Here is a 24,565-nt window from a genome sequence, read left to right as displayed (position 1 = left end):
CATTTTATAATTTTTTTCACAATCTGTTTTATACCTTTAAACATTGCTCAGATCTAAACACACATTCTTTCAAATGTTCATGACATAATAACCTAATGGCTCTTACATTTTCCCAGTAAAAACAACCTCAATTAAAATAACAAAGATATCAAAATATAGACATCACATAAATACAATTAAATATATAAAATAAATAAAGATATTACTGGGGCACCTGGGTGGCTCAGTCGGTTAAGTGTCGGACTCTTAATTTCGGCTCAGGTCACGATCTCACAGTTCGGGAGTTCGAGGCCCAAGGTGGGCTCCGTGCTGACAGCTGGGAACCTGCTTGGGATTCTCTGTCTCTCCCTCTCTCGTGCTCTCTCTCAAAAATAAACATTTATAAGTAAATAAATAATAAAATAAGCATAAATATTATAAGAATAAATTATAATAAAGACAGGAAGTAAATAGTTCCGTTTGCATGTGGAAATTCGCTGCTCCTTGCTTCTGTTCACTTTGGAAGCCCATGGCTGACCTACACCCGCACTGACAGGATCCGACAGGGCTGAAATCAAAGCCCCGATCAGAGTGAATAATGAAGCACCCGTCACGCGGTGTCACCAAGTGATTCAGGAAAGGCAGGGGCAGGGGCAGACACTGTTAGGGACTAAACTACGCTCCCCCAATTCCATGTTGAAGCCCAAACTGCCCATGTGGCCGCACCTGCACGCACGGCCTTTAAGGAGGTGACTCAGGTTAAATGAGGTCATAAGGGTGAGGCTCTCGTCCGAGAAGACTGGTGCCCTTCTAAGAGGACAGAGACACGGGGGACGCACACACGCAGAGAAGGCCACGTGAGGACACAGGGAGAAGGTGTCCATCCATCAGCCAAGGAGAGAGGCCTCAGGAGAAACCAAACCAGGGGACAGCTTGAACTCAGCCTTCCAGCCTCTAAACTCTGAGACAGTAAACGTCTGCTGCATAAGCCTGCCAGTCTGTGACAGTTTGTCGGGAAAGCCCTGCAGACTGACACAGACACTGAGCCCTTCCCATCCCCCACAGCGTCCCCAGACACTCAGATCTGACCCTGCAGGATCCTGTCCATCGACAGCAGTCGCATGGCTAACTTCTGGGTCAATCACATGATGGAGGGTGGATCCCACCGTGGCGACCCCGCGGGAGGAGGACAGCCCTACACGGCACGCATCCCCAAGCCGGGCATCCACACCACTGACCCCCATACTAGGGACATGACCTCAAGTCTCCCGGGGGAGCCAAACGAATGTGCACCCACCAGGCAGACAACTGTCCGAGTGTCCGCGGGTGTGAGGAGAGGCCAGGTGGAGGGAGGTCAGCCAGGAAGAGTGGCAGCACGGACCGGACACCCCGGGTGCCACGCACGTACGCTCATGTCCCCCGAGGAAAGCAGGACGACACTGAGGCTCCGAAGTCCAGAGACCTCCCTGAGGCACACAGCTAGAAAGCAGCACCAGGAGACCCGCGCTGTCCCTCGACCAGTAGTATCTACGGTGGAGAGGCAGAGCTGCCACAGGGAAGGTTCAAACAGAAGATTCCCGAGGTTGAGAGATGAAAAGCACACGGCATCCCTCTTTTATATCCAGATCCGGGAGCAGAGAACACTCAGGAAAGGCGCTCCTTCCACAGGGCACCCAGCCCTGCACAGCGTGCACGTAAGTGGGTGTCCCCGAGGGCGGGGAAGACCGGAGGCTAGAGCCACGAGGTCTGGAGAGGAAGGAAGCGTGGCCAAGGGCGCGCCCGTGGGAGCCGCCCGGTCGGCGTGAGCAGCGGCCCCAGCCACCTGTCACGGCCCACAGGACGACCGGTCCACATGTCTCCCCACACCTGGTATCACCAGGCCACCCCCGCTCTACGAAGTACCTCTCTTGTACGAAGGCTTAAAAGGCCACCCTGTCCTCCGGCATTGTCCCAGCTCCCTGTAGGTTTAATTTCTGTCCTTTCTATTTGCGAGCAATCATTCAAAATGTTTGAGGCCACCAATGAGTTTGCCTGTGATGTGCGTGCATGTTAAAGATCAGCATCCGTGTCAAAAGCCACCCAGGAGCCCCTCACATTCTCTTTGAAAAGCACAAAGTGTTCGGCTCCACGGAATTTTCCACACGGAATCACGAGGAAGTGGTGGACTTGAGCAGATGCCTGAAATCACGCCGGCGACCCCCGGCGAGCATCTCCCTGCTGACAGGACGGCGTGGGCGCGGTCCCCGCCTGCTCAGGATCCACGCCGGCTTCTGGACACAGCTTCTCCAACGGCGGCGTCTGTGGGCCTGCCCGGCCCCTCTGCTGCCATCCCGGTGGGGCTGTCAATCAAGGTGGCCAAGAGGTGGCTGATTCTGTCCAGGAACAGGAAGACAAGTGTGGCGTCCCAGACGCAGCGACTTGTGCCCGCTCCCTGGACCCTGCCAGTGGATCCGGGCCCAGTCCATCCCCAGGCCTGCTTCCCAGGCTGGCCTCCCATGCTGGCTCACCCCCACACTCTTCTGGTAAATTCCACATCGGCTTGCATTAGCCAGAATGGGGTTCTGATGTTTTCAACCAAGGACCCAAACAGACCAACTTGCCGTGCCCTCCAGCATAAAGAGGAAGCAAATTCTGTTCTTAAACAGCAAAGACTATCCGCTTAGGGCAAACACTGCCTACATTTAGGAACTTTTTTTAGCGCCTTCAATCTGAAGACAATTCCCAAAATGGCAGCTACGGGCAAACAGGCTCGCCGAGTCATCACTATGACCGTGGGCGGCCCCTCCTCTGGGACATCTGAGTACGAGAATATGTGCGCCACACATCAGGCGCGCTCCTCGTTGCCACCCGTGGACTCAGCCAAGGGACAAGGCCTTCGCGGTCCTTCCGCTCTCAGGCGGTCAGGCTCCAAGGAGCTCTCACCACCCGCACCGCAGGCCCTGGATGAGACCCTGGGGCCCAGTCCCAAGACCACAGTCCCAGAGCTCTCTGAGCCCTTGCTGGGGAAGGACGGGTCACCCCACGATTAGACCAGGGGCACAGGCCACACGCCTGGCACTGGTGTCGGGAGCCTCCTGAATGACCTCGGGGAGCAGTGGCACTTGACCTGAGCAGTGCAGGTGTCAGCTGGGTCAGAGGAAGAGAAGAATGCCCGGAGCCAGGATGTGGATCATCTGGAACCCGAGGTGGACGAGGGGGCCCTCTGAGGGACAGCTGGAAGTGACGTGCCCCCAGGGACGGGCAAGACCAGGCAGGCCCAGGCAAAGGGCCCCGGGTGCTAAACAAAGTAACTCCATTGTCTTTATTTACCCCATGACTTGTTCTCAGAGGGTGAGGGGTGAGGTCAAGGAATTCCGACTTCCTTGAGCCATTAGAGGCTTTGAGCAGGGCAAGGCCTGGCCGGATCTGTTTTGGAATCTATTTACGGGAGAGCCAAGCTATGCAACACGAATTACCCATCAACATCCTGGGACATCTGAGCCCGCTGAGCAGACGTGCTGGCACAGGAGGTGAGACCTGACAGGATGGCCTGTGCCGGACCCTGTGTCCCAAGAGGATCGCCTGTGCCGGACCCCATGTCCCGACGGGATGGCCTGTGCTGGACCCCGTGACTTGACGGGACGGCTGTGCTGGACCCCGTGACCTGACGGGATGGCCTGTGCTGGATCCTGTAGATACAAACACGTGCTCATCTCACGCATGCACACACAATGCAGGGGACCACGCACAACATGTAAGGCTGAGCATAAAGCGTCTCGAGAGAATCGTGGGGGTCATCACACTGTTAAACCCTGAAAGGCTACAGAATCATTGTTTTATTTAAAGTGATTGTTTTCTTTTAATGTTTAAGAGAAACAGAGCATGAGCAGGGAGGGGCAGAAAGAGAGACAGGGAGACAAAGAATCTGAAGCAGGCTCCAGGCTTTGAGCTTTCGGCACAGAGCCCGACACAGGGGCTCGAACTCACGAACCTGAGATCACGACCTGAGCCAAAGTCGGACGCTTAACCGACTCAGCCACCCAGGCGCCCCTAGAAAATCAATATTTATTTGGAAGAGCTCAACAGTTCTCTAGAAAGTCTGACGTGCGGGGCGGGAGAGGGCTGTATGTGGTGACACCTTCTGGCTTTTTAACTAAAAACGGCCTCCCTGGCGGCACGGGTGTGCGGGGGGTGTGTGGGGGGGGGGGGGGGACGCGGGGCCAGCCACACGAGCTGGCAGGCGGCAGCACATGGCACCCTCGGACGCACCGAAAGGAACACGGGGACGTGAACACGTCTTCCAAACTCGCGATCTCGAACCTTTAATAAGACAGTGTGGTGTCGAGAGAAGCCCGTAGGGAAGCCACACCTGAGCCAGAGAAGCACCGCGAGGCCCATCAACTACAGACGAGACCTGGAGAGAAGTGAAGTTCACCCCGAGGAGCGCCCCATGCAGGCCCAGGCACGCCCACCTCGACCACCCACAAGCCAGCACGGGGGCCCTGGCCAGCCAGGATGGCACGCTTTCCTCGTAGCCTCCAGAGGCACCTGAGAGAATGACATCTGCACTCAGGTATCTTACGTCCTGGAAGCGGAGGCAAAGGGCAGGTTCCCCGGCTGGCACCGAAGTCCACAGCTCTCAGGGGACGCGGGAGCTGCTGAGCACGCGGGGCCGCGGTGAGCCAGGGCGTATGTCCGGCCCAGAGGTCTGGCCTGCACGTGCTGTTTTCTCCTTGCCACGTCCAGGAAATCACCCCTCATCCTTGGTATATCCTCCCCCGAAAAGGTAAACATGCCCAAACTCCCCACACACCAAGATAAAAGGTGGCTCTCCAGCGTCCTGCTGATGTGGCATCAGGGCAGGAAGCGACAGGGACACTGACCGTCGTCTCCCACCCCTACACCGAACCCCACCACGAGCACTTTGGTGAAAAAAAACCTCTGTAGGAGCAAAATCTACACTACAGGAGGAAGTCACACAGGGTTCTCTCCCCTCCCTATAAATAAAAGAAAGAAACTCTCCAGAATATGTGAAGCTGTCGAAAAAGACTGACAGAAGTTTCCAGGTTTACTCTTTGGCCAGAGAACGAGTAATTTCCCTGAGCCAAGCAAAGGTTAATCAACAAAGAAGTTCGTTAACTTGTCCTGACCCTGAGCTCAGGCTGCCAGGCAGTTAGTCATAAAGAGCTGGGTGGCATTTTCAGGAGGGGAGGGAAAGTCAAATCCCCACGGGGGGGGGTACAGTTTCCTAGAAAACGTTGGGGACAAGGAGCAGACAGAGGCTTGCACAGCCCCTCACCTCGCCCTCCCGTCTTCCTTCCTCGTGGAGAAGTACTGGGTCCCAGGGAGCACACAGGTCCACACACCTGCGGTGTGTGCTGTGGGGGGACCGGGCCAGCTCAGAGCTCTGCATGCAGATGAGAGGCTGGGAGGCTGGGCCGCCCTGGGCACTGTGCTGCATCCCTGGTCACCACCCACCAGATGCCACTAACACTCTTCTCCAAAGTTGTGACAATTCAAAACTTCCCCAAACATTGCAAAGTTGCCCCCTTCCTCAGAAGCACCGGGAACCAAGCAGGGAAATTGAGGCCGGGGGCTCTCAGCGTGATGCAGAGGGTGGAGACCGGACCGTCGATGTGTGCCTGAGCCTTCCGCCCGCCTCACCCCATCGCCTGCGCCTCGTGTGTGCTACGGAGGCACCTACAAGCCAGCTCGTGGACTCTGCCCAGATGCTTTTAATTTTTAATCTCCTATAAACACCCAGATGGGTCTGATTTTTACGGACATGAAACGAGTATGGTCACAGCTCCTCTCCCTGGGGCGTCCTCCCGTTTCCCACTCTGCCTCTTCCCCACCTCGGCCTCACCCCCACATCTCGCGTTAGTACAAGACACGCCCACGACACACAGACTCCGCATCCTCCTCCTGAAGGACAGGTGCTACCCCCAAGCAGTCACTGCCAGGAGCCTGCCGAGCCTACACCCTAAGTGGGGACCCCCACCCCGTGGGTGGGAGCATGAGATTAAACAACAGATTTGGAAAAGTCGGCTGGTTCTTTAGAAGTCAGATATACACCCGGAGCACCTGGGCCGCTCAGTCGGTTGAGCGTATGATTCCCGGTTTCAGCTCAGGTCATGATCTGGAGGTTTCGTGAGTTCAAGCCCGGAGTCAGGCTCTGCGCTGGCAGCACGGAGCCTGCTTGGGACTCTCTCCCTCCCTCTCCCTCTGCCCCTCCCCCACTCGTGCTGTCTTGGCTCAAAACAAACTTAAAAATTTTCTTCCTGATAAAGAACGAATTTACAGGGCGCCTGGGTGGCGCAGTCGGTTAAGCGTCCGACTTCAGCCAGGTCACGATCTCGCGGTCTGTGAGTTCGAGCCCCGCGTCAGGCTCTGGGCTGACGGCTCGGAGCCTGGAGCCTGTTTCCGATTCTGTGTCTCCCTCTCTCTCTGCCCCTCCCCCGTTCATGCTCTGTCTCTCTCTGTCCCAAAAATAAATAAAAAACGTTGAAAAAAAAAAATTTAAAAAAAAAAAAAAAAAAAAAAGAACGAATTTACATACACACCTACCACGCCAGTCCCAGGTACTGACCAAGGGACACGCAAGCATGTGAGCACAAGAACTGAACGCGGATGTTTACGGCGCTGTATCTGCAAAAGCCAAACCCTGCAACCACCACAATCAGCGTCCATCAGAAGGTGAGTTGCTGCAAATCCACATAACGGAATCCAGTCAGCAACGAAAAGGAACACACTTGTGACGCTCCCAGCAAGCCGATCAAATCTCAAAATCACCACCGTGTGTCAATGCAGTCAGCACAGAAGGGGTCTGTTACCGCGTGATTTCATGTCTCTTAAATTCCAGAAAACGCGAACTGACCCGGAGGGCCAGAAAGCACTCCGGTGCAAGCAGACGGGGGCAGAGAAAGGGACGGGTCGCGAAGGGGAACAGGCGATTATGTGGGGAGACGCGCGTGTTCAACATCCTGATGGTGGTTTCGCGGGTGTGTCTGTCAAAACTCATCACAACTGTAAACTTCAGATTCGTGCAGTGTCTCTCACGACGTAAATCTTAACTCTCTGAAATTGCTGAAGGAAACGTGTGCAGAAAGAGCACCGCTGCGGCTTTGACAGAAAGTGCGGGAGATGTTCCATCACGTGAGGGCAGGCGTCCTGCCTCAGCTCGCGCGGACCGTCCAGCCGGGGTGGGGGGTACCCTCAGGAAGCTGCACTGCTGCTGGGCCGGAAAGGACAGGGGGGCCCCGGACTTCGCAATCACCCGGCGCGAGGCCCCACCGCCCCTCAGGAGCCCGCGGCCCGGGCAGGACGCTGCGGTCGGCTCCCTGCACGGACGGTGCTGGGAGTCAGGCCCGGAACATGGCAAGAATCCAGACCATCGCCAGCCCCGGACGGCAATCGCAGGACACCATCCTGGAAAGTCAACCACCCACCGCACGACCCGGGTGGGTCCCTGCTCGCTCTGCAGCCCGGGGGCCGATCTGGAAGAGAGGCGGGGCCGTCTGACCCGCCGGACCCACACCTGTGGTGAAAAGCAAATCCCGTGCCGAGCTCTGCTGCCCCGTGAAAACAGCATCGCTGTTTTCGGTCCGGCTGGGTTCGGTCCCGCCAGCTCAGCCACCTAACTCTGCGTGACCTCAGGCAGATCCCTTGGATTCTCAGGGTATCAATTCTGCCTATTATGCTAATTATAGCCCACAGGAAAAGCAGCTTCTATTTATACATGTTAAAAATTAACTGCGTGCTAGCATCTCCATTATTAAAACGTCACCTAATTCGAGGGGCTTAAATTTAACAGCCGTATTTCCAACCCACCCAGATTAAAGGTGCTGCAGATTTTCTGAGCTCGGGTGAAGTGTCAGCGGACACCAACTGGAAACCGTCCCTGTCCCAGGCGGCGAACCCGTCACTGCAGGCAGCCAGCTCTGCCATCGTCTCTCCTCCTCCAGCAATCAAAACGGCCAGCCAGTGCCCGGGCACCCCCAAACCTCAGCAAGGGAGTACAAGTGACCCAGCGCCTGCTCCCTTCTTCACCACCTCAGTAGTGATTAAAAGGCGAGGTGGGAATGCGAGCTTTGAATCACAAACCGGAAGCTGCAAGACGGTCCACGAAGGGGGAGGCCCCCTGTGCCCCTGCAGACCTGGCTGGGGCTGATCTGAGAGGTTTCCGCCCTGTTTCATCAGCACATCACGACCGTGACTCCCGAGTTCAAATCCTGAGTCGGCCAGCTCCTGGGCGTGGGTGCATTTGGGCCTGGCTTTAAACTCTAGGCCTCAGGCTCTTGACCTGTAAAATGGGGGTTCTACCACCTCTGTCCCCGGGGGGACCTGGATAAAATGACACAAAGCAGGTTTAAGCCCTGATCACGGGGTCCCGGGCACGGCTCACGTTCACTAAACAGCTGGAGCTATTATTACGGGTTTTATTAAGTGAAGAAGAGGAAGGAGTTGGGAGAGCGGTCGTGAAATGCTTCGTAGAAATTTCTGGAATCCGGAGCGGGAGCAGCTGTCAGAGATGCCTCCAGGCAACGGTGTCATTTACAAGGCAAACCCGTGAGCCGCCCGCCTGACTGCCGGCGCAGAGCTGTGCCCAGGTCGCGGGGAGACCCGGACCCCCGCAGCGGCCTCGGCCGTGCGAGCCTCTCCCCGGCGGTAAACGGCCGTTTAGGTCTCCTCTTCCTAAAAACGAACAGGAGCTGACGTCTGGAACGGAACCGCCAGGGAGGAGGGTGCGGAGGCTGCTCGGCCAGTCGGCACCGGTGCCGGGCCTGGCACAGCGCACGGCTCGTGAGTGGCCGTGAACCGACCGCCTGCCCGATTCCCAGCAGCTGCTCGTTTCGCTTGGGGCCTCCCAGGTACGCAAGCTCGGCGTGGAAACCGGCCACGAGTGACCGCCAGCTGATCCCCGAACGAGAGAGCAGGAAGTTCTGGGGAAGGGCTCGGCTCCAAGAGTCGGCCCAGCCCAGTAGGACCTGGCTGCCTGGGGCTCTAGGGCCAAAGAATCAGCAAGAGGCTGTTGCCGCCGAGGGTTCCCTCGAGCTCAGGGAAAAGCCTAGACAGAATCTCCCCGAGATCACAACGCTCGTAGAGAAAATACCAGGAAAACACACTCTAGCAGATTCCGTCGGCGGCCGGCTGGGGCCTCAGTCTAACGTCCTGTCCATTCAGCCCCCTGCCCACCGGCCCCTGGCTCCCCATCTCCGTGGAGCGCGGGGGGGAACCGGCCAGCGTGGATCTGGGTCGGGGAAAACAAGTCTAAGTGCCCGGCTTGCGTCGGTGGCCTCGAGGCTCGGTGGCCCTGCTCACGTGGACGCAGCCCCTGACGGCTTCCACTGAGGAGTGTTCCCAGGGGCACGTTTTCAAACCAACAGAGAAACTCTTGGTCAAATAAACTCAGGTTTCTGATTACGATTCCTGTTTTTATGTCCAGAAAGCCCCAAAAAGGCAGTATCATGATCGCTAAGGTTTAAGTCATGTTTTTTAAATATTGGAACCCAAGCTCCAGAAACCCCAGGATCTAACAGGACTTATGTAACAAGAGCCAAGGCAACAGTAACCATGGAAAATGGACCTTCCAAACACAAGTTTCTGGAAAAGTTCACCGCAATTAGCTTTACGTGGTATCTTCCTAAAGAATTCTCAGGCAGGGACTGTTTTCAGGAGGAACATGTGGTTGCAGCAGGGTGGGGAACTGTGCTCTAGTGGGAGGAGATGTACACCCCAGTGTAGACCGTCCACACACTTCTCCACCGCCCACCCTTCCTGCGAACAAGCCACTGGTGAGGTGGCCAAGGTTGTTCTCAGGATAAAACAGGGGAAGACTCCCTCGTGCATTCACACACACACACACCACACAAAGGAGAAGAGGGAGGGATGAACAGGGGGTCCGTCTACACAGGGGTGGAAAAGGCAGACGTCCCTTCACCCCTGCAAAGTGGCCTTTAAGATAAAGCCCCAGAAACAAGAGGCTTTTTGGTACCAGGAGGGGAGCAAGCAGTAAGGAGAATCTGGGCTGCCCGTTAGGAAACTACCCGATGAAACGTACGAGGCAAGTCTTCTGGAAACGTCTTCCACCATGATAACCCACGAACGAGACTAGAACGTTCTTTCACACACTGAACCGGAAGAACCCAAGTTTCCCTGTCTCACAGCAGAGGACGCGTTCAAAAGTCAAGCTTTTCCCACTGCAGGGGCCGGAGGGTAATTGTGAGAGAGGGAGGGGCACTCAGAGCCACCACCCTTTCTTCAGAAACTCAACCCTTCCCTCGTTGAGTGACAAAGAGGTGACAACCTAGACACGGTCTGCCATAAATCCCCCTCAGCTCAAAGCCTGCTCGCGCTGAACACACGACTGTGACAAAAATGGAAACCGAAGCCGGGGCTCCGGCTAGAGATTTTGGACGCACGGGCCCATTCGAACAGAAATCTGGCATGGAAACCAAGGCAGGGGCTGTGAGCAGGGATGCTGAAGTCCTGAGAAGAGGACAGTGGAGTCCGACCGGCCGGCAGAACCCGGGCCGGCCCCGAGGGGACTCGGCGACACGCACGCGGCAGCAGAGGGCTGTGGAATCTGCTGACTCAATACCCCCAAGGCCGCCGGGGTCCACGGCCGCAGGGTCCAAGGCCGCGGGGTCTGGCCAGCCCTGGGCAGGATGTGGACAGCACTGCAGGGGGCAGATGAGGAGGAAGCCGCCGACTATCAGCCCCTGTGAGGTCACGGCTCGCGGACAACTCAGGAAGACAGGCCCCGTTTGCGTCCACTCTGGAGAACAGGAATTTGGGGCCGATCAGGTTCTGTAATTAACACTGCAATTAACAGGGCAAAGACAGGGATCACGCTGTAATTCAGCTCCCAACTCAGGGCCAGGATGACTCCAATTCTGGAGGCTGCTCCCTAAAACTCACGAGCCAGGGAGGTGATGGAGAGCTTAATTACACTTCTCGGCTGTGCCTGAAAACCTGCCGTGTAAGTCGGGCACGTAATAGACTCATTAATCGCACCGGCAACATTTACCATGCGCTCGTGACGACCTTGACGCACTATCACCAGGTCAGACAGCCGCACACCTGCTTTCCACCCTAAGTATGGGGGACCAGGGGACCTCGGAACACTGGAGGTCAGTACCCGTGAGGTTCCGTCCGCTCACCCCGGCACGCGCCCAGGTGTCAGAAGCCTTCAGCAGACGTACCCCTGTTACACGAGGCACACTAGTGCTTGTCCCTCCACGTGCTCCATGGGTTCCACACACACACCAGTGTGTCTCCTTCCCTTTGCTGGGTATTACTCTCCTGAGTGGAATCTCACTCGGGAGTTTGCTGGAGGAGGGATACTCAGATGAGACCATTCAACACAAGGCCCTAGGGCAGGCTGGCCTCGTCGGACCATCTCCTCCCCACCCTTCATCCCCACCTCCCCCCTCCACCTCCACCAGACCCGGTCATTTTGGGGGACGATGAGTCACGGATGAGGCCGCAGCAGCCACTCCAGAGACAGGAGGAAGCCTGAGATCAAAGTTCAATCGTATGGATTCTGAAACTGAGGCCCAAAGGGACGCGTATTTGCCAAGAATTCCATGGCCAGTCACTGAGGTGGGGGCCTTAGATCCCCAGGCCTTACAGGCCACAGTCACCATGGCTGTGATCCGCTATGACATCATTCGATTTCCAGGGAAGTGGCCGCAGTATAAACCAGTTAAGCAAGAAAATGCCTGTCTTGCACATCAATACATCGGCCACGTCGAAAACCACAGTCCTTTGAGCCACCCCCCCCCCACCCCCGCAAAACCACTGAGGCCGGAGGAGGGGCTGCCCTCCCGAACACACACATCGAGCCGCAGAACTCAACTCAGAGTTCAATTCAAAGTCTCCTTTTGGGTTCACATCTAAACTGAACCAAGACTGGGGTGCCCGGGTGGCTCAGTTGGCTAAGTATCTGACTTGGTTTCGGCTCAGGTCATGATCTCACAGTTCGTGAGTTCGAGCCCCACATCAGGCTCCGTGCTGACAGCATGGAGCCTGCTTGGGATTCTCTCTCTCCTCCTCTCTCTTTCTCTCTCTCACACATAACCGTAAAGAAATAAACTGAATCAAGATTAACACAACAAAAAGCTGTCCTTCCAAAGCACAAGTGAAACGGACTTCCCCTGCAGAATGAGACCCCCGCATGTGGGACCCACACTTAGTAAGGGCCTTGACCCCACTGTGCCGACACTAAGGCTGGAACCTGACACCACGACACCCTGCCTGGCACTGTTTCTACAAATCCTTTGGATTCCTAGCCCTCGTCGGCCCAGCCTTGGAAAACTCTGCATCCTATAGAAAGAGCTAGACAGCAACCCTCTGGATGGATAGAGAGAGATACAACACTTCAGAGTAGAGAAGCAGGGCAGTGAGAACAGAGCAGCTCCCTCTACACGTTCCTTCAACTCTTCTGTGCGTTTCCAACTGTTCATCACAAAACAGTGGGGAAAAGAGAGCCTCCCAGGGCTGTGGTTAAGCCACAAATTTCATCTCTTAGTAGCAAAACGCCTTGTTCGTATGAATCCCAGACCCTAGGCTAGTGGCATATCCCCCTCCCTAAGCAGACCCCAGAAGGGGGTGCGCCTGGGGTGATGGTCCGTCAACTCCGTGAGCAGCTCGACACAAAGAGCCCCGATATTCATCTCAACAAGTCGGGGGGTGCCGATCTCCCCAGACGAGGAAGACCACAGCACTCTGGGATTCTTTCATGCCAACCAGGCAGTCTGTGAAATGAAAAATCTGAGTGCCCCACAGCCGACATGCCATCAGGAGCAGACGGTGGGATTCTAGGACGCGGGCTCTCACGTCTGAGTGTGGAATTCTGAACCACTTTCAAGAGGAGCTGCGCTGCCAGCACATCCGGACCTCACCTGGCCTCCAGGTGGGGCCGCAGAGACTTGTAGGGAGAGGCACAAAACACCCCTGGCCAGGATTTCAGCAGCACCCAAGCCTCTCCGGGCAAGCTGGGGGTCTAGGGAAACAGTGTGGGGCCTGGGGAGTCTGAAGCAGGGAAAAAAAACCCTAGATTTAGATGATGGGCAAAATGAGATTAAGTAACCTTTGCATTTTACTCCCCAGCATGAGGACAAACACAAATTGAGAAACATTGGTAAAACTGAAATTTTCCCTTTTTTTAATGACTTTTTAAACATTTCTTTTAAATATTTATTTAGAGAGAGAAAGTGGGGGGAGGGGGAGAGGGAGAGCGAGCATGTGAGCAGGGAAGGGGCAGAGAGCGAAAGGGAGAGAGAGAATCCCAAGTAGGCTCCACACTGTCGGCACTGAGCCCGACGGGCTCAAACCCAGGAACCGTGAGATCATGAATCTCTGGGCTGCAATCAAGAATCAGATGCTTAAGTTGACTAAGCCACCCAGGCTCCTCAAAACTGAAATTTCCTAAGTGAAAAAATCGGAACCTGACTTTTCTGTGGCAAGACCGTGAGATTCCCTCCGGCAAAGATGAGAGTTTTCCAAGGCCTCCTGCTGACACGAGATGACGCGTCTGTCAACGACCCCCTCCCCCATGTCATCAGCTTCCCACCTTCTGGGGCTCAAGCAGGGCACCCTCTGGGAACCCCTAGGCCTCTTCATGGCGCCCCCTCTAGGTCGCCTAGCCCACCACGCACCCAGGCCAAAGCACACACCTGCCCGGTCTACACACGGCAAACGGCCCATTCCCCTCTGTAGTCCTGGCACCCGGCTCCACGGGTCTATGGATTCAAGCCATTGAGTGAAACTCACCGACACCCAACAGATAGACACAGACATACGCTCGGTATGCACGGGAACAGACAGTTAGATGTAGCTACAGGCGGACGCATCACTCAAGCATCATGTGGTATCCACTCTGAGAAAGGCACCGCCGGCCCGGAGGCCACCAGCGGGACGAGCGGGGCCTCAAGGGCCACCACAGTCCAGGCTCTGTGAGCCACAGCTCGATCACAGAAGTCCCCGTGTGCACCGGTTCAGCTCCTGGACAGAGAGGCACAACAGCCACGCTCCCAGGGGGCTCACGTGCAGGTGCCTCGGACCCCCATCCAAGAGTCTGCGGAGGGGGGAGGGGCCGCGATGCACCCCGGATGCCCGCCTCTGGGCCCGTCCCACAGACGGGGCGATTCCTGACCGACATATGCAGACCAACCCCACAGGGACAGGGTCCTCTTCCACAAACCCTGGGTACCTGCCGCGCGTGGCCAAGCACCTCCCCCACCCAAACCTCAGGACATCGAAAGATGGAATCCCCACCACGCGGCCCCACTCTCGCGTTCCCAGGATCGAATCCCAGTCTCTCGCCCCCCCTCCCCCCATCCTGAGGCTCCCACACGGCTTCGGGCCTGCACCTCCATAAGCATCCCACGGACCTGGTCTCCGTGTCCCCACCTTCCCGCCCAGACCCCCACCCTCCGCCACAAGGGCCAGGAGGCGGTTCCCAGTCTCGAGCCCTCCCTGCCATTCCCCACGACCGCAGCGACTGCAGCGGCCAACACAGCTTCCAGGCTGCACGGCCACCGCTGAGCGTCACAGCACTGCCCTCCCCACGCAGAAATCCATCACCAGTGGTCTCCCACTGCCCAAAGTGCTCTCGACCTGCTCTCTGGGGCTTGTAAGGCTCTTCTCCCTCATCCTGGCCTCCTCGATTCTCTGGAGGCTGAGGATTCAGTGCAGATGTCTCAGTCCTCTTACCCACCGGCCGGAAAGCCCTCCGGTGCCTGATTCCTACCCGGCTTCCAGGTTGGGTTTAATCCCATCCCCTGGGAGGCAGCCCTCCCTCCCCCCACGCTGCCATGATCTCAGGTTGCATCCCTGTGGCCTCCTGAGCGAGATCCGGCGTGTGCCGGGAGAAGGCTCAGGTCCCACACATCTGCACACCTGAAATTAAAAAATTCCCCTTTGCCACCTTGCAGGTGCTCAATAAAATCCTGTGCCTACTGCTTCTCACACTAGCCACTTCCCATGCTAAACAGGGAAGATAAACAGAGCCCTCCCACCCCCATCCCTCAAAATAAACATTTGCTCTGTGAGGCCACTGGAGAAGCTCACACACTTCCACCCTTATGAGCTACCAGGTATGGCCTCAGCGGGCCTCTGTGGAGGGAGATGGGCAGTTCCGGGACACAGCAGAACGAACAAAGAAAATAACCCCTTGAGAGTAGCACCGTTGGCAACACTTAGCTTTTGTTTCTTTCCTGCCTTGCGCGTAATTGCTACAAACAGAAACTGAGTAGTGCTACTACCTAACTATAAGACCACAGAACAGTTCAGGCCCAGAGTAGAAAATGAGTTTCCTTTCAAATGCCAACACAGATTCAAGGGTTATCTAAAACCCAGGATGGATGTGGGGAGACCAATGCTGGCCAGGCTGGGATCTGGGATCGGCGGGATAGAGTACCCCAACTGATTACTAATTTGCCGAGAGCCAGGGAGAGCTGAAAGGGGCCCGTTCTGGTCTCAGGGGAGTTGTGCCATTCACGTTTTAAAGAAAAGTACTTCCTGGTGAAGGGTTTCACTCAGGCAGCTCCCTATTTACAGAGCTGTAATTATTCAACTCACAAGGATTTAACAGCTCGTAGAAAATCCGGAAGTCTAAGACAGTGCCGGAAATTTATTAGCCACTTAAACATTTGTTTATGAACAAACAATGGAAAGAACAAAAATCAAAGGACGAATGCAGCACCTAAGCCACCTGAGTGTCATGTAATGAACTCTGAACAGCAATGAAAGGTCTCTCCAGATAGGGGCTGCCCACCAGATACAGTGGTTTCATGATTGGTTGTGTCCAACCAGAGAGAACAGGTAACACGACACAGCTCTCCACTCCCAGGCACCTGACAGGAACCAAAAGTCAGGCACAAGAATGTGCACAGAGGCGCTGTTGTACCAGCAGAAAGGAGGAAACTACGCAAATGCCTATCAATGGTAGAACAGACTAAAAAAACAAAGGCGACCTTTAACTACATGCAACACAGATAGGTCTTGCCTTGCCGACCACCTTCTGGTTCTTGATCTGAATGCGGGTTACACACATATGGTCGGTTTGTGAAAACTTCCTCCCTTATGACTCGGGCGTCTTTCTGTATTTATGTGCTATGTAAAAAAATAAAATAAAATAAAGAGTTCAAAAAAATTAGGGAGTTTGAAGTGGTCTCAATCCCGGCAATCCCAAACTTGAAATAATAATAGCACGTGGGAAATCAGAGCCCCAGACTTGCCTGTTGATGCCGAAATTAAAACAATGCTCTTGTTTGTTTGTCTGAAATCAGGTTCACCAGCCTGAGCTACCAGGGGCCTTGTTAGAACAGGAGACGGAATCATGGCTCACAGCAGCACCCCAGATCCTTAAAAACAACAACAAAGGGTGGGTGGGCAGGCAGGCTTACGGAAGTGCCCTCCCTGGAAAATATGCCAGCTCTCCCCCACAGAAAAGGACAACTGGAAACACAAACAGCTGAACCTCAGGGCCATCGGCTCTCACCAAATCAATTTATTTTTCAGTACAAAAGCTAGCAAGTAATTAGCTTACCTATATTACCAAATCTTGCTGAGGACCACCGACCACCCTCACACAGACAGCATGCTTCTGGGCTTGTGTTTCAGGAGTAAAAAGCCCGTTAGGGAACTAAGTTGGGTCTTATTTGGTTGAAGGCACTGATTAAAAAAACAAAACAAAACTTTCTAACTAACTTCTTCCTTTCCCCGATACTGTTGGTAAGTCCCTTTTCAAGTGAAACTCACTGAATTTCAACTACACTTACTTCCTAAAGATGCTACTCTCCCTTGAAGACTATCATCTGAGAATATGGTAACGCTAGCTTTGGTGAGGCTGTGTCCTAAGCTGGAAATCAATATGGTTCTCTTTGCGAAAGCCCGCTGAATGTTGACATTTCTAAGACCAAACATAAATCGCTTGTGAACATGGCCGGTAATTATTTGGAATTCTTCTCCCAGAACCATGAAAAGTGTTTCCCACCCTTAAAAAATGAAAAATAAAAAGCAGCTTCTAACCACGATGCTAATGACAACCAGACGGCATGAGCAGTTTTAAAGAGGAGACAGTTGCTTGTGTAGAAACACTGTACAAATACTCCAACACTGCAGCCCAAAAAAAGACAATCCCCATCAAACAGCGGGAGAAGTGTGAAATTTGCAAATGAGCCCCTGGTTAAACAAAAACACCAATCTGTTCCCAGACAGCTTAGGGTGGCCACCTGTTCCGGGCTGGTGGCAAGTTCTGATTACCAGTGGAAGAAACAATATCTAAGCAATGACAGCCCCCCCTTGGGCCCTGGTCCCCACCCTCGAGCCTATATTTAGTCTGCTCTTCATGGAAAACGTTCCGACCTCGCACACAGACAAGCTCTTGGGCTGGTTATTCAAAGGGTCCATTAACAACCTCTTCTGGTGGGGGGCGGTATTTGCTCTCCCTCCCGCACAAGCCCCAGAGGCAACCAAAACACCCCCTTCTGGCCTTGATCAGCTGTGAGCAGGAGCCCAGGGAGGTGGAGGGACTGGGCCCAAACTGCCCTGTCTCTGGATGGGTCATCGCTGTATCTTGGGTAAGTCACTCCACACACAGCCCTGCAAGCAGGCTTCCCACACTGTTAGAAGAACCAAAACTCCCCGTCAGCCCCTCAGGGGCACGGAGCTCCCAGAAGAAGGGGGTCCAGCGCCACTGCACATGCAGAGCCTTGCCCCCATACCCTGCACAAAAATAACAGATGCTGCAGAGATTGGAGATTAATATCTGCACAGTGCATTTTGCGTCTCAGAGAAAGGTACTTAACAAAGGGAAGGAATTATGCAGCTAAGCACCAGATCAGAACCCCCGAACCCTGGATTTTAAAAATAACTAAGCCTGATCCGCTTTGCCAAACTCAATCACTTAAAGCAAAGGATTCAAAGGATCTGTGGTGTCGGGAGAAGGGGGCTGGGGGACGCGGGTTTGTTTGAATGTTGAGAAACACGAGACAAGATCAAATCAGTAGTTAAAACAAGCCAGAGCGAGACTCACAAACTATAAACACCTGCGGGGGACACAGGAAAAAAGGATGCAAACTAAGGGATTTTAGTCTTAAGAAAAGAAAAAGCCTGCTTTGGGACAAAAAAACACAGTGGTCGTAACAGGGCCACACGTTCTGTTGCAAAGGTTCCTGCAGCCGCTGTGGCTGCTCCTTGCTTCTGAGTCACTTCCTTCAGGCTCCCTGACAGCACCCCCCCCCCTCCCCAAGCTGCTAATAACACACAGCTCTCCTCTTTCCCTGAAATGTTCTTGTAGCTCCAAACCAGCGATACCAAAACGCATCATCGGCCAAATTATCAGAACAAGGGAATACTGAGGAACCCCATCTAAATACATCACACACCGGAGGGCACGCACGCTAAATATCCACAATCTCCGAGAAGACAGGAAGGAAGGTCCACAGAACAGCAGACTAGGACTTAAAGGACATGGGACATCAGTGGTCCTAACTCCCTGCAGGCTCCCCTTGATGATGTCCATCCCACCCATCCCCCCCCCATCCGACCACTCCCTTCACAGGGCACTCCTCATCGAGGAGGTAGTGTGGACATCGATGTCAATTCATTCGGAACCAGCTTTAAATCCCTCCTCCACTAGGTTTAAGTTCTGTGGCCCTGAGCAACTCCCTGGCAGCTGGCCCTCCCGTCACCTGTAACCTGCACAAGAGGAGCCTTGGAGAGCAGGGCCCAAAGAACACGCCCCTTCTGCTGGAGCTTTTCCATCCACAGTGACGCTTCTCAAAGTGCGGTCCCTGCACCAGCAGCACGGGCAGCCTCTGGAAACTTGTTCGAAAAACACATTCTTGGGCCCCACGCCAGACCTAGAGAATTAGAAACTCAGGGGCTGGGGGCCAGCAATCTGCTTTCCCAAGCCCTCCATGTAATTCACACGTTCGGCTTGCAGAACCAGGCGGCTCTCTGTGTTATAACGAAGACGCTACGTTATGTCAGCTGCCTACGTCTGACCTTCGCTTACACCCAACGTAAAGAAACACCAACGTTTTCTGGAGAGCCTGGCTGAAAAAGGTGTTAGGATTCAGCAAGCAGATCCTTCCCTTTCCCTCCGCACACTAAGGAAAGCTCACTTCTGCCCCAGACACCACATGTAGCTGGACTCATTTCCACCCAAGCCAAACCCCGTCGGATCCAAAAGGTGCCCGGCCCTAACGTCTGTACTCCTGCAGCAGGTTTCAAAACACCTTCCACTTCTGCCAGAGGATAAGTGCCATTCATACAACCAATGACGGGCAAAAAGACCCAAACTCCAGAGAAAATGTTAGCCCCTCTGGCAAGCAACCCCTGGGCATCCTGAATCACTGAGGAGATTTAAAAAAAAAAAAAATGAACAGGACCTTATTTCTGCCCTCGAAAAGCTCCCAGTCCTTCGGGCTGGAGCTGAGCCAAAGGAAGCCGGGGACACGAAGCAGGGGGCCTGAGTTCTGCCTGGGAGAGGTAGGGGAGACACTGCCCTGAGCCAGGTTGGGAGGGATGCCTGGATTGGGGAGGACTTAGATGCTGGTAAGGTATGAACTTTAACCTGGAAGCCAGAACCGCCAGCCCGTGGAGGGAGAACTATTTTTAAGGAAGAAACCTCAACATTTGTATCAATAACTAAAAGGCCCCATACCTGCACCCTTTGATTAAACTTGAAACATTTCGAATACAGTCCATACTGGCAGAGAAAAATTACACTCATCCAAGGCAGGAAGAAGGTATTTGTTCCCCAGACACGTACATATGCAACAACCAGATTAAATAATCTTCTGTACGGAAACCAACTCTTACAAGTTCTGCCGTGGTAAGCAAGGCTGCAGAGAACATAATACTTGCAGCCACATGCCGCATCTCAAACCCTTCTCGCCTTGGGCGAAGGGAACACGGACGTGGGACGGTTTGCACATACACCCCGCAGAAACCATCAAGAACCAGGACCTCTATCTCCAACTCACAAGGCGCTACGGAGCCAGCGGAGGTCACACCAACCCAGGTCAACTCTCTGGGGCAAGTTTCCGACCCTTTCGGGACCTCAGGGATGGCATCATGGGATCGCCAACAGCATGATGGGAGATGACATGGGGGAAGCACGTCTCACTCTGCTGTGCACAGATGCTCGGCAATGCCGCTGGGCCATGGGATTAAGTGGTCCCTCGCCCCAACTTCTCAGGTCCCCCCCTTGCTGGCGCTCGGGCCTTGAAGCCTTCTGTCAAAGCGCCCTCACCGGAGCAGAGCTCTGCGGGTAAGAACCGGGCCACTGTGCCTCTCCGAAGCCTTCAAGAGGAAGCCACACAAACCAGCGGCAGGGCCAGTGTGGAGCCTGGTTCCCCCTAATCTGCCACCTGTTAAGGGTGGTTGGGAGCTCAACCTCTGGCCCAGCTCAATGAGCCTGTGTGTTGTCATTCCCCACCACAGCTCGGCCGCTGGCAGGCTGAATCACAACGTGCGATGCTGAAAGACGCATTATCCCTAAGAGAAGGACAAGTTTTATTTAACAAGGAAGGCAGCTGGCTCATTTACCTCGGCCCTGTCAACCCAACACACTTTCTAAAGGAGAACCCGAGGGGGGAACCCAACAGGTTGTCCACCCTGGAAGGAGCGGTTCCGAACTCATTTCCGGGTGTGGAGAATACCCAGGCTACAAGCCGCGTTTCAGAGCACGCCACACCCCTGTGGGGAACCCCGCAGATCTGATCAGGTAAATGTGAAAAACAGCCATGCTTCCCTAAAAGCCAGAGATCTGGCAGAAAAAATAAATCTGAGTCTGAAATGAAAATTGGAAAAAAATACCTTTTTTTTTTGGACAAGGTAATACTTTAAAACAAAAACAGAATCACATTTCCCATGCCCACAAACAGGGTCACAGACCCATTCTTATTGGGGAGTCTTGGTGAGCTCTTTCAAATGAGATCGTGCAATTCAGCCCATCACTGAGACATTTTTCCGATCCAGACCCACTTACGATCACTTTGAAATGAGCTTTGAACGGACGTTAGCTACACATCATTCCCTTTGACAAGGCCAGTCCTCAGGCCAACAGCAAAAATTCCTGGAAACGCCAAAAAGAAAAGAAAAAAAAGCAGGAAATTTTTAAATAAATGATGGCACAGCCAAGTGCTGGATTATCACTCCGAGAAACTGTCTCTCCAAAGTTTCTCGTAACAGTGGAAAGTGCTCCCAACACGTTCACCAAGAAGCTCTGAAACTGAATGCGATGTTGTGTACGTACACACAGGGGTTGGGGTGGCGGTAGGCCTAGCTGGATGGTCTCTGAGATGCAGACTGTTTTCCGTTTGGCGGGACAAACGATTTTTAAACTATCTGCTATGATGTACACATACTTTCCTGCTGGGAAGTGGCTCTATTTTAAAATTCAGAAAGACATGTACTTTGCCACTGTATCACCCTAACCCGCAAGGCTCTCGGGGCAGATCCGTGCATGCTCTGAGTTAACTCCGCCACTCCAGGCACCTGCTCCCTTACAGCACGGGGCTCCTGCAAACAGCTGTTGTCTCTGGGCCCCGTGGCAGTGCTCTTGGTTTCAGTAAGAGCGAGTAACCCAAGCCCTGCACAACTACACAAAAGTGTTTCTGCACAGTGTTCTTTGCATAGCAAAAAATGTCGCCCTGCCAGAACTGACCAATCCTCTCCACTTCCAAAACACTAAGAGCACAGACATAAATCACAACCGTACCTTAAAACTGGCACAGAGCAGGAGAACGTGTCATTATCGCAAACGGACTGGCCTTCCGTGAGAAGGGGCAGTGGAAGGTGCTTTGGGAGGCTATAGACCGAGGCTCTCCATTCAAATGATCCTTTGGTTCAGACCAGACTGAATGACCTCAGTCAAATTATCCCTCCTTGAACGGCCATCCTTTACCACACGAAGATAATGAAGCTGCCCCACATTCTCACGGGTTGCTGCGGGCCGCACAATGAGATTACAAATGCAAGAGTATTTCTGCTAAAGTTCTATACAAATGAAAGGTGGTATCATTGCTGATAATAAGGCAAAGAACAGAAGAGCATTTGAATGGTTCCTAAGCTCCGTTCACAGCCAAATGCAAAACAGACATTCCTTTTTCTAACAGAAAAATAACAGCAACATCAAAGCCCCAACTAGGATTCGTTCACTGATTCTGAACCTTATTAGAAATGACAAAGATTCCAGCCAAGAAGGGGCTTAACTTGTCACATGGTAAAGGTACCAAAGCAAGCTACCAAAAACCACCATCTAAGAACCACGTGATTTTTTTTTTTTTTAAGAGAAAGAAGCGAAAAGAAAAATGTAACCACATCCTCTTGCTAGAAAGTCAGGATGCTTTGCTGGGAGTGCTTGAGACCCCAGAGCTTGGCTTCAAGAATGAGAAATGAAAACGAGGCGTCATGAATCACTCAGCTAGAGGTCTCTGCACAGCCACTAGGTGCTCTCGGTCAGGTGCATTCAATCCTTGTCTCGAGCTTTCATCATGTTTCATCAGACTTCTGTGGATGCAGCCAGAGAGCTGCAGAGAAACCAGGGAAACAGGCCCAGTGAGTGCCTCTCTCACTTTGACCACCACAGAGCCAGGGCTCCGGCTCTAGAGGAACCTTCATGCAGTATCACCCAGGCCGTCGGCAGGTGCATGCGGGTCCCACGGCCACCCACAAATCCTGTCGGAGGTACGTGGGGAGTCTACCTCTCGAGGAATCTGGAAACATCTTACTTACATCGCCAACAAGGCGGCCGTGTGGTCTGACAGCCAGGTCCCACACAAGGCTGGAGCACTGCTCAGATCCTCCCAGTGAATTACGGAGTCCCCTACGGACATAGCTGGCCAATCAGCAGCCCGGCCGGGGCACTGTTCAAGTCCGTGAGGCTGCCAAATGCCAAGAAGGTCAGCACCACATCCACCCTCCCCATCTAACTGGCCAAGCGTCAAAGCAAGACGTTCTGGGGCCAGTTGCACAGAATGCACGATGCCAAAGCAAAGCCTTCCTGTGGTCGATGCCCCTCACAGATGGAGGGGAGCTGGGTGACTGCCTGCAGCCAGGCTTTTGGACAATCTCCTGCCAGGCCTTGGAACATTCTCAGTGTTCCTCAACAGCGGCCCTAGTGGCCTTTGGTTACGACAGTCTGTACCGCTGCCCACCCTGCAGGCCTTGTACCATCTCTGGCCAACCGAGGGGGAAAAACTGCTGACTGAGCGTGGCTGGGGTAGAACTCGACACTGACTGCCCACCTCGTCCCCCAGGTGGATCTCGGCGGGACCAAAACGGACAGGGCAAGGAGACAATCCTGAAGCCTAGTATCGGAGAAATAAAAGCCATCCCTAATCCCAAGAGAACACAGGCCCAGGAGAGGCAGAGCTCCGCACCTCTCCTGTAGCCACCCTCGACCAGCGGGAAGAGAAAAGGGCCTTCCGGGCGTGTGAAAGTGAAACCCAGAGACTGAGGGACCCCCTGTCCTTCTGGTAGGGCTCCTCTTCTAATACGACCCAAGGCTTTTGGGAGAAAACACTCTATGGAGACCAGCCTTTGCACAGAGGCAGGTGGACACGCTCCTGGATGTGACACAGCCTGCGACCCGGGCTGGCTGTCTGCAAGGGCTCCATTCGGCGGCCTGCACAGGGCCCCTGAGTGGGGCAAAGACAGGAAGGGGGCGGCCTGGCCCCAACTAAACACGCGGGCCAGAGCCGCCAGCCCAGCAGCACTTCTCAAAACGTCTCCAGCGTCTAGCAAAGACGCTCGGCCCTGGCCTGGTAACCTGCCACGGGTCCGGTGGCACCAACCCCTCCGGCTGCCTCCCCCCACCCCCACCCCCCGCCCCGCCACCGGTCGGGTCACTAGGGCGGCCCAGGACGCGGCAGCACCGAGCCACTTTCACACAGGAGAGACTCCGCTGCCCATTATCAAATGAACGCCGCCGGTCCAGCCTCCCCGGCCGAGCTGGCGGCGCCCTCGGCCTCCCCCCCGGCCGTCGCCCGGCCTTGCAGGACAGGAAGCAGGGGCAGCCGCGTGCCACGGCCCGGCGCGTGTGTACACACGCACGCACACACGCGCGCGCGCGCACCCCGCCGCGCCGGGGGCGCCCGCTCCCCCGCGCTTTCCAGAAGCCCCGCGGCGGCCCGGCCCTCACCTTCGATGGCGATGACGTGCTCCCGGATCTGGTTCTGCAGCACCGGCTCCTCCACGCGCTCCAGCAGCTCGTAGATGGAGTAGATGTTGGGGTGGACCGACTCGAAGCGCTGGATCTCGGCCCGGATGGCAGCCGAGTTGGCCAGCTGCTGCTGGTAGTTCATGGTGCAGGCGCCGCGCCCGGAGCCGCGCGCCCCCCGCCGCCGCCGCCGCCGCCGCCGCCGCCGCCGCCGCCGCCGCCGCCGCCGCCGCCGCCGCCCCGCGCCCCGGGGCCCGCGGGCCGCCGAGCCCGGGGCGCCGCAGCCCCCGGGGAGCCGGGCCCGCCGGCGGCGGGCGGAGGAGGCGCGAGAAGAAAGGAGCGGGCGGAGCAGGCGCGGGGCCGGCCCGCGGACTCAGTTCATGGCCGGGACGCGCGGCCGGCGAGCGAGCGGGGCCCCGGCGCCCC

The 24,565-nt window shown here is 55.0% G+C and overlaps 1 protein-coding gene across 12 annotated transcripts in view; it reads right to left on the bottom strand.

The window, feature by feature from the left end:
* The window catches only part of AGAP1 (ArfGAP with GTPase domain, ankyrin repeat and PH domain 1), a 540,980-nt gene extending 516,673 nt beyond the window's left edge, over positions 1-24,307 (bottom strand). For all 12 annotated transcript variants that reach the window (XR_006221027.1, XM_042995745.1, XM_042995748.1 and 9 more), the window contains exon 1: positions 24,122-24,307. Coding sequence is in view for 11 of the 12 variants with exons in the window: in XM_042995745.1 (XP_042851679.1) it covers positions 24,122-24,284 (163 nt within the window). In the remaining variant the exon portion in view is untranslated. The remainder of the gene's footprint in view (positions 1-24,121) is intronic.
* Positions 24,308-24,565: the final 258 nt, after the last annotated feature.

This window comes from Panthera tigris, chromosome C1 (genome assembly GCF_018350195.1).
Source record: "Panthera tigris isolate Pti1 chromosome C1, P.tigris_Pti1_mat1.1, whole genome shotgun sequence".
NCBI lineage: Eukaryota > Metazoa > Chordata > Mammalia > Carnivora > Felidae > Panthera > Panthera tigris.
Note: the sequence above shows the minus strand (reverse complement) of the source record. Positions and strands in the feature narration are given on the sequence as shown.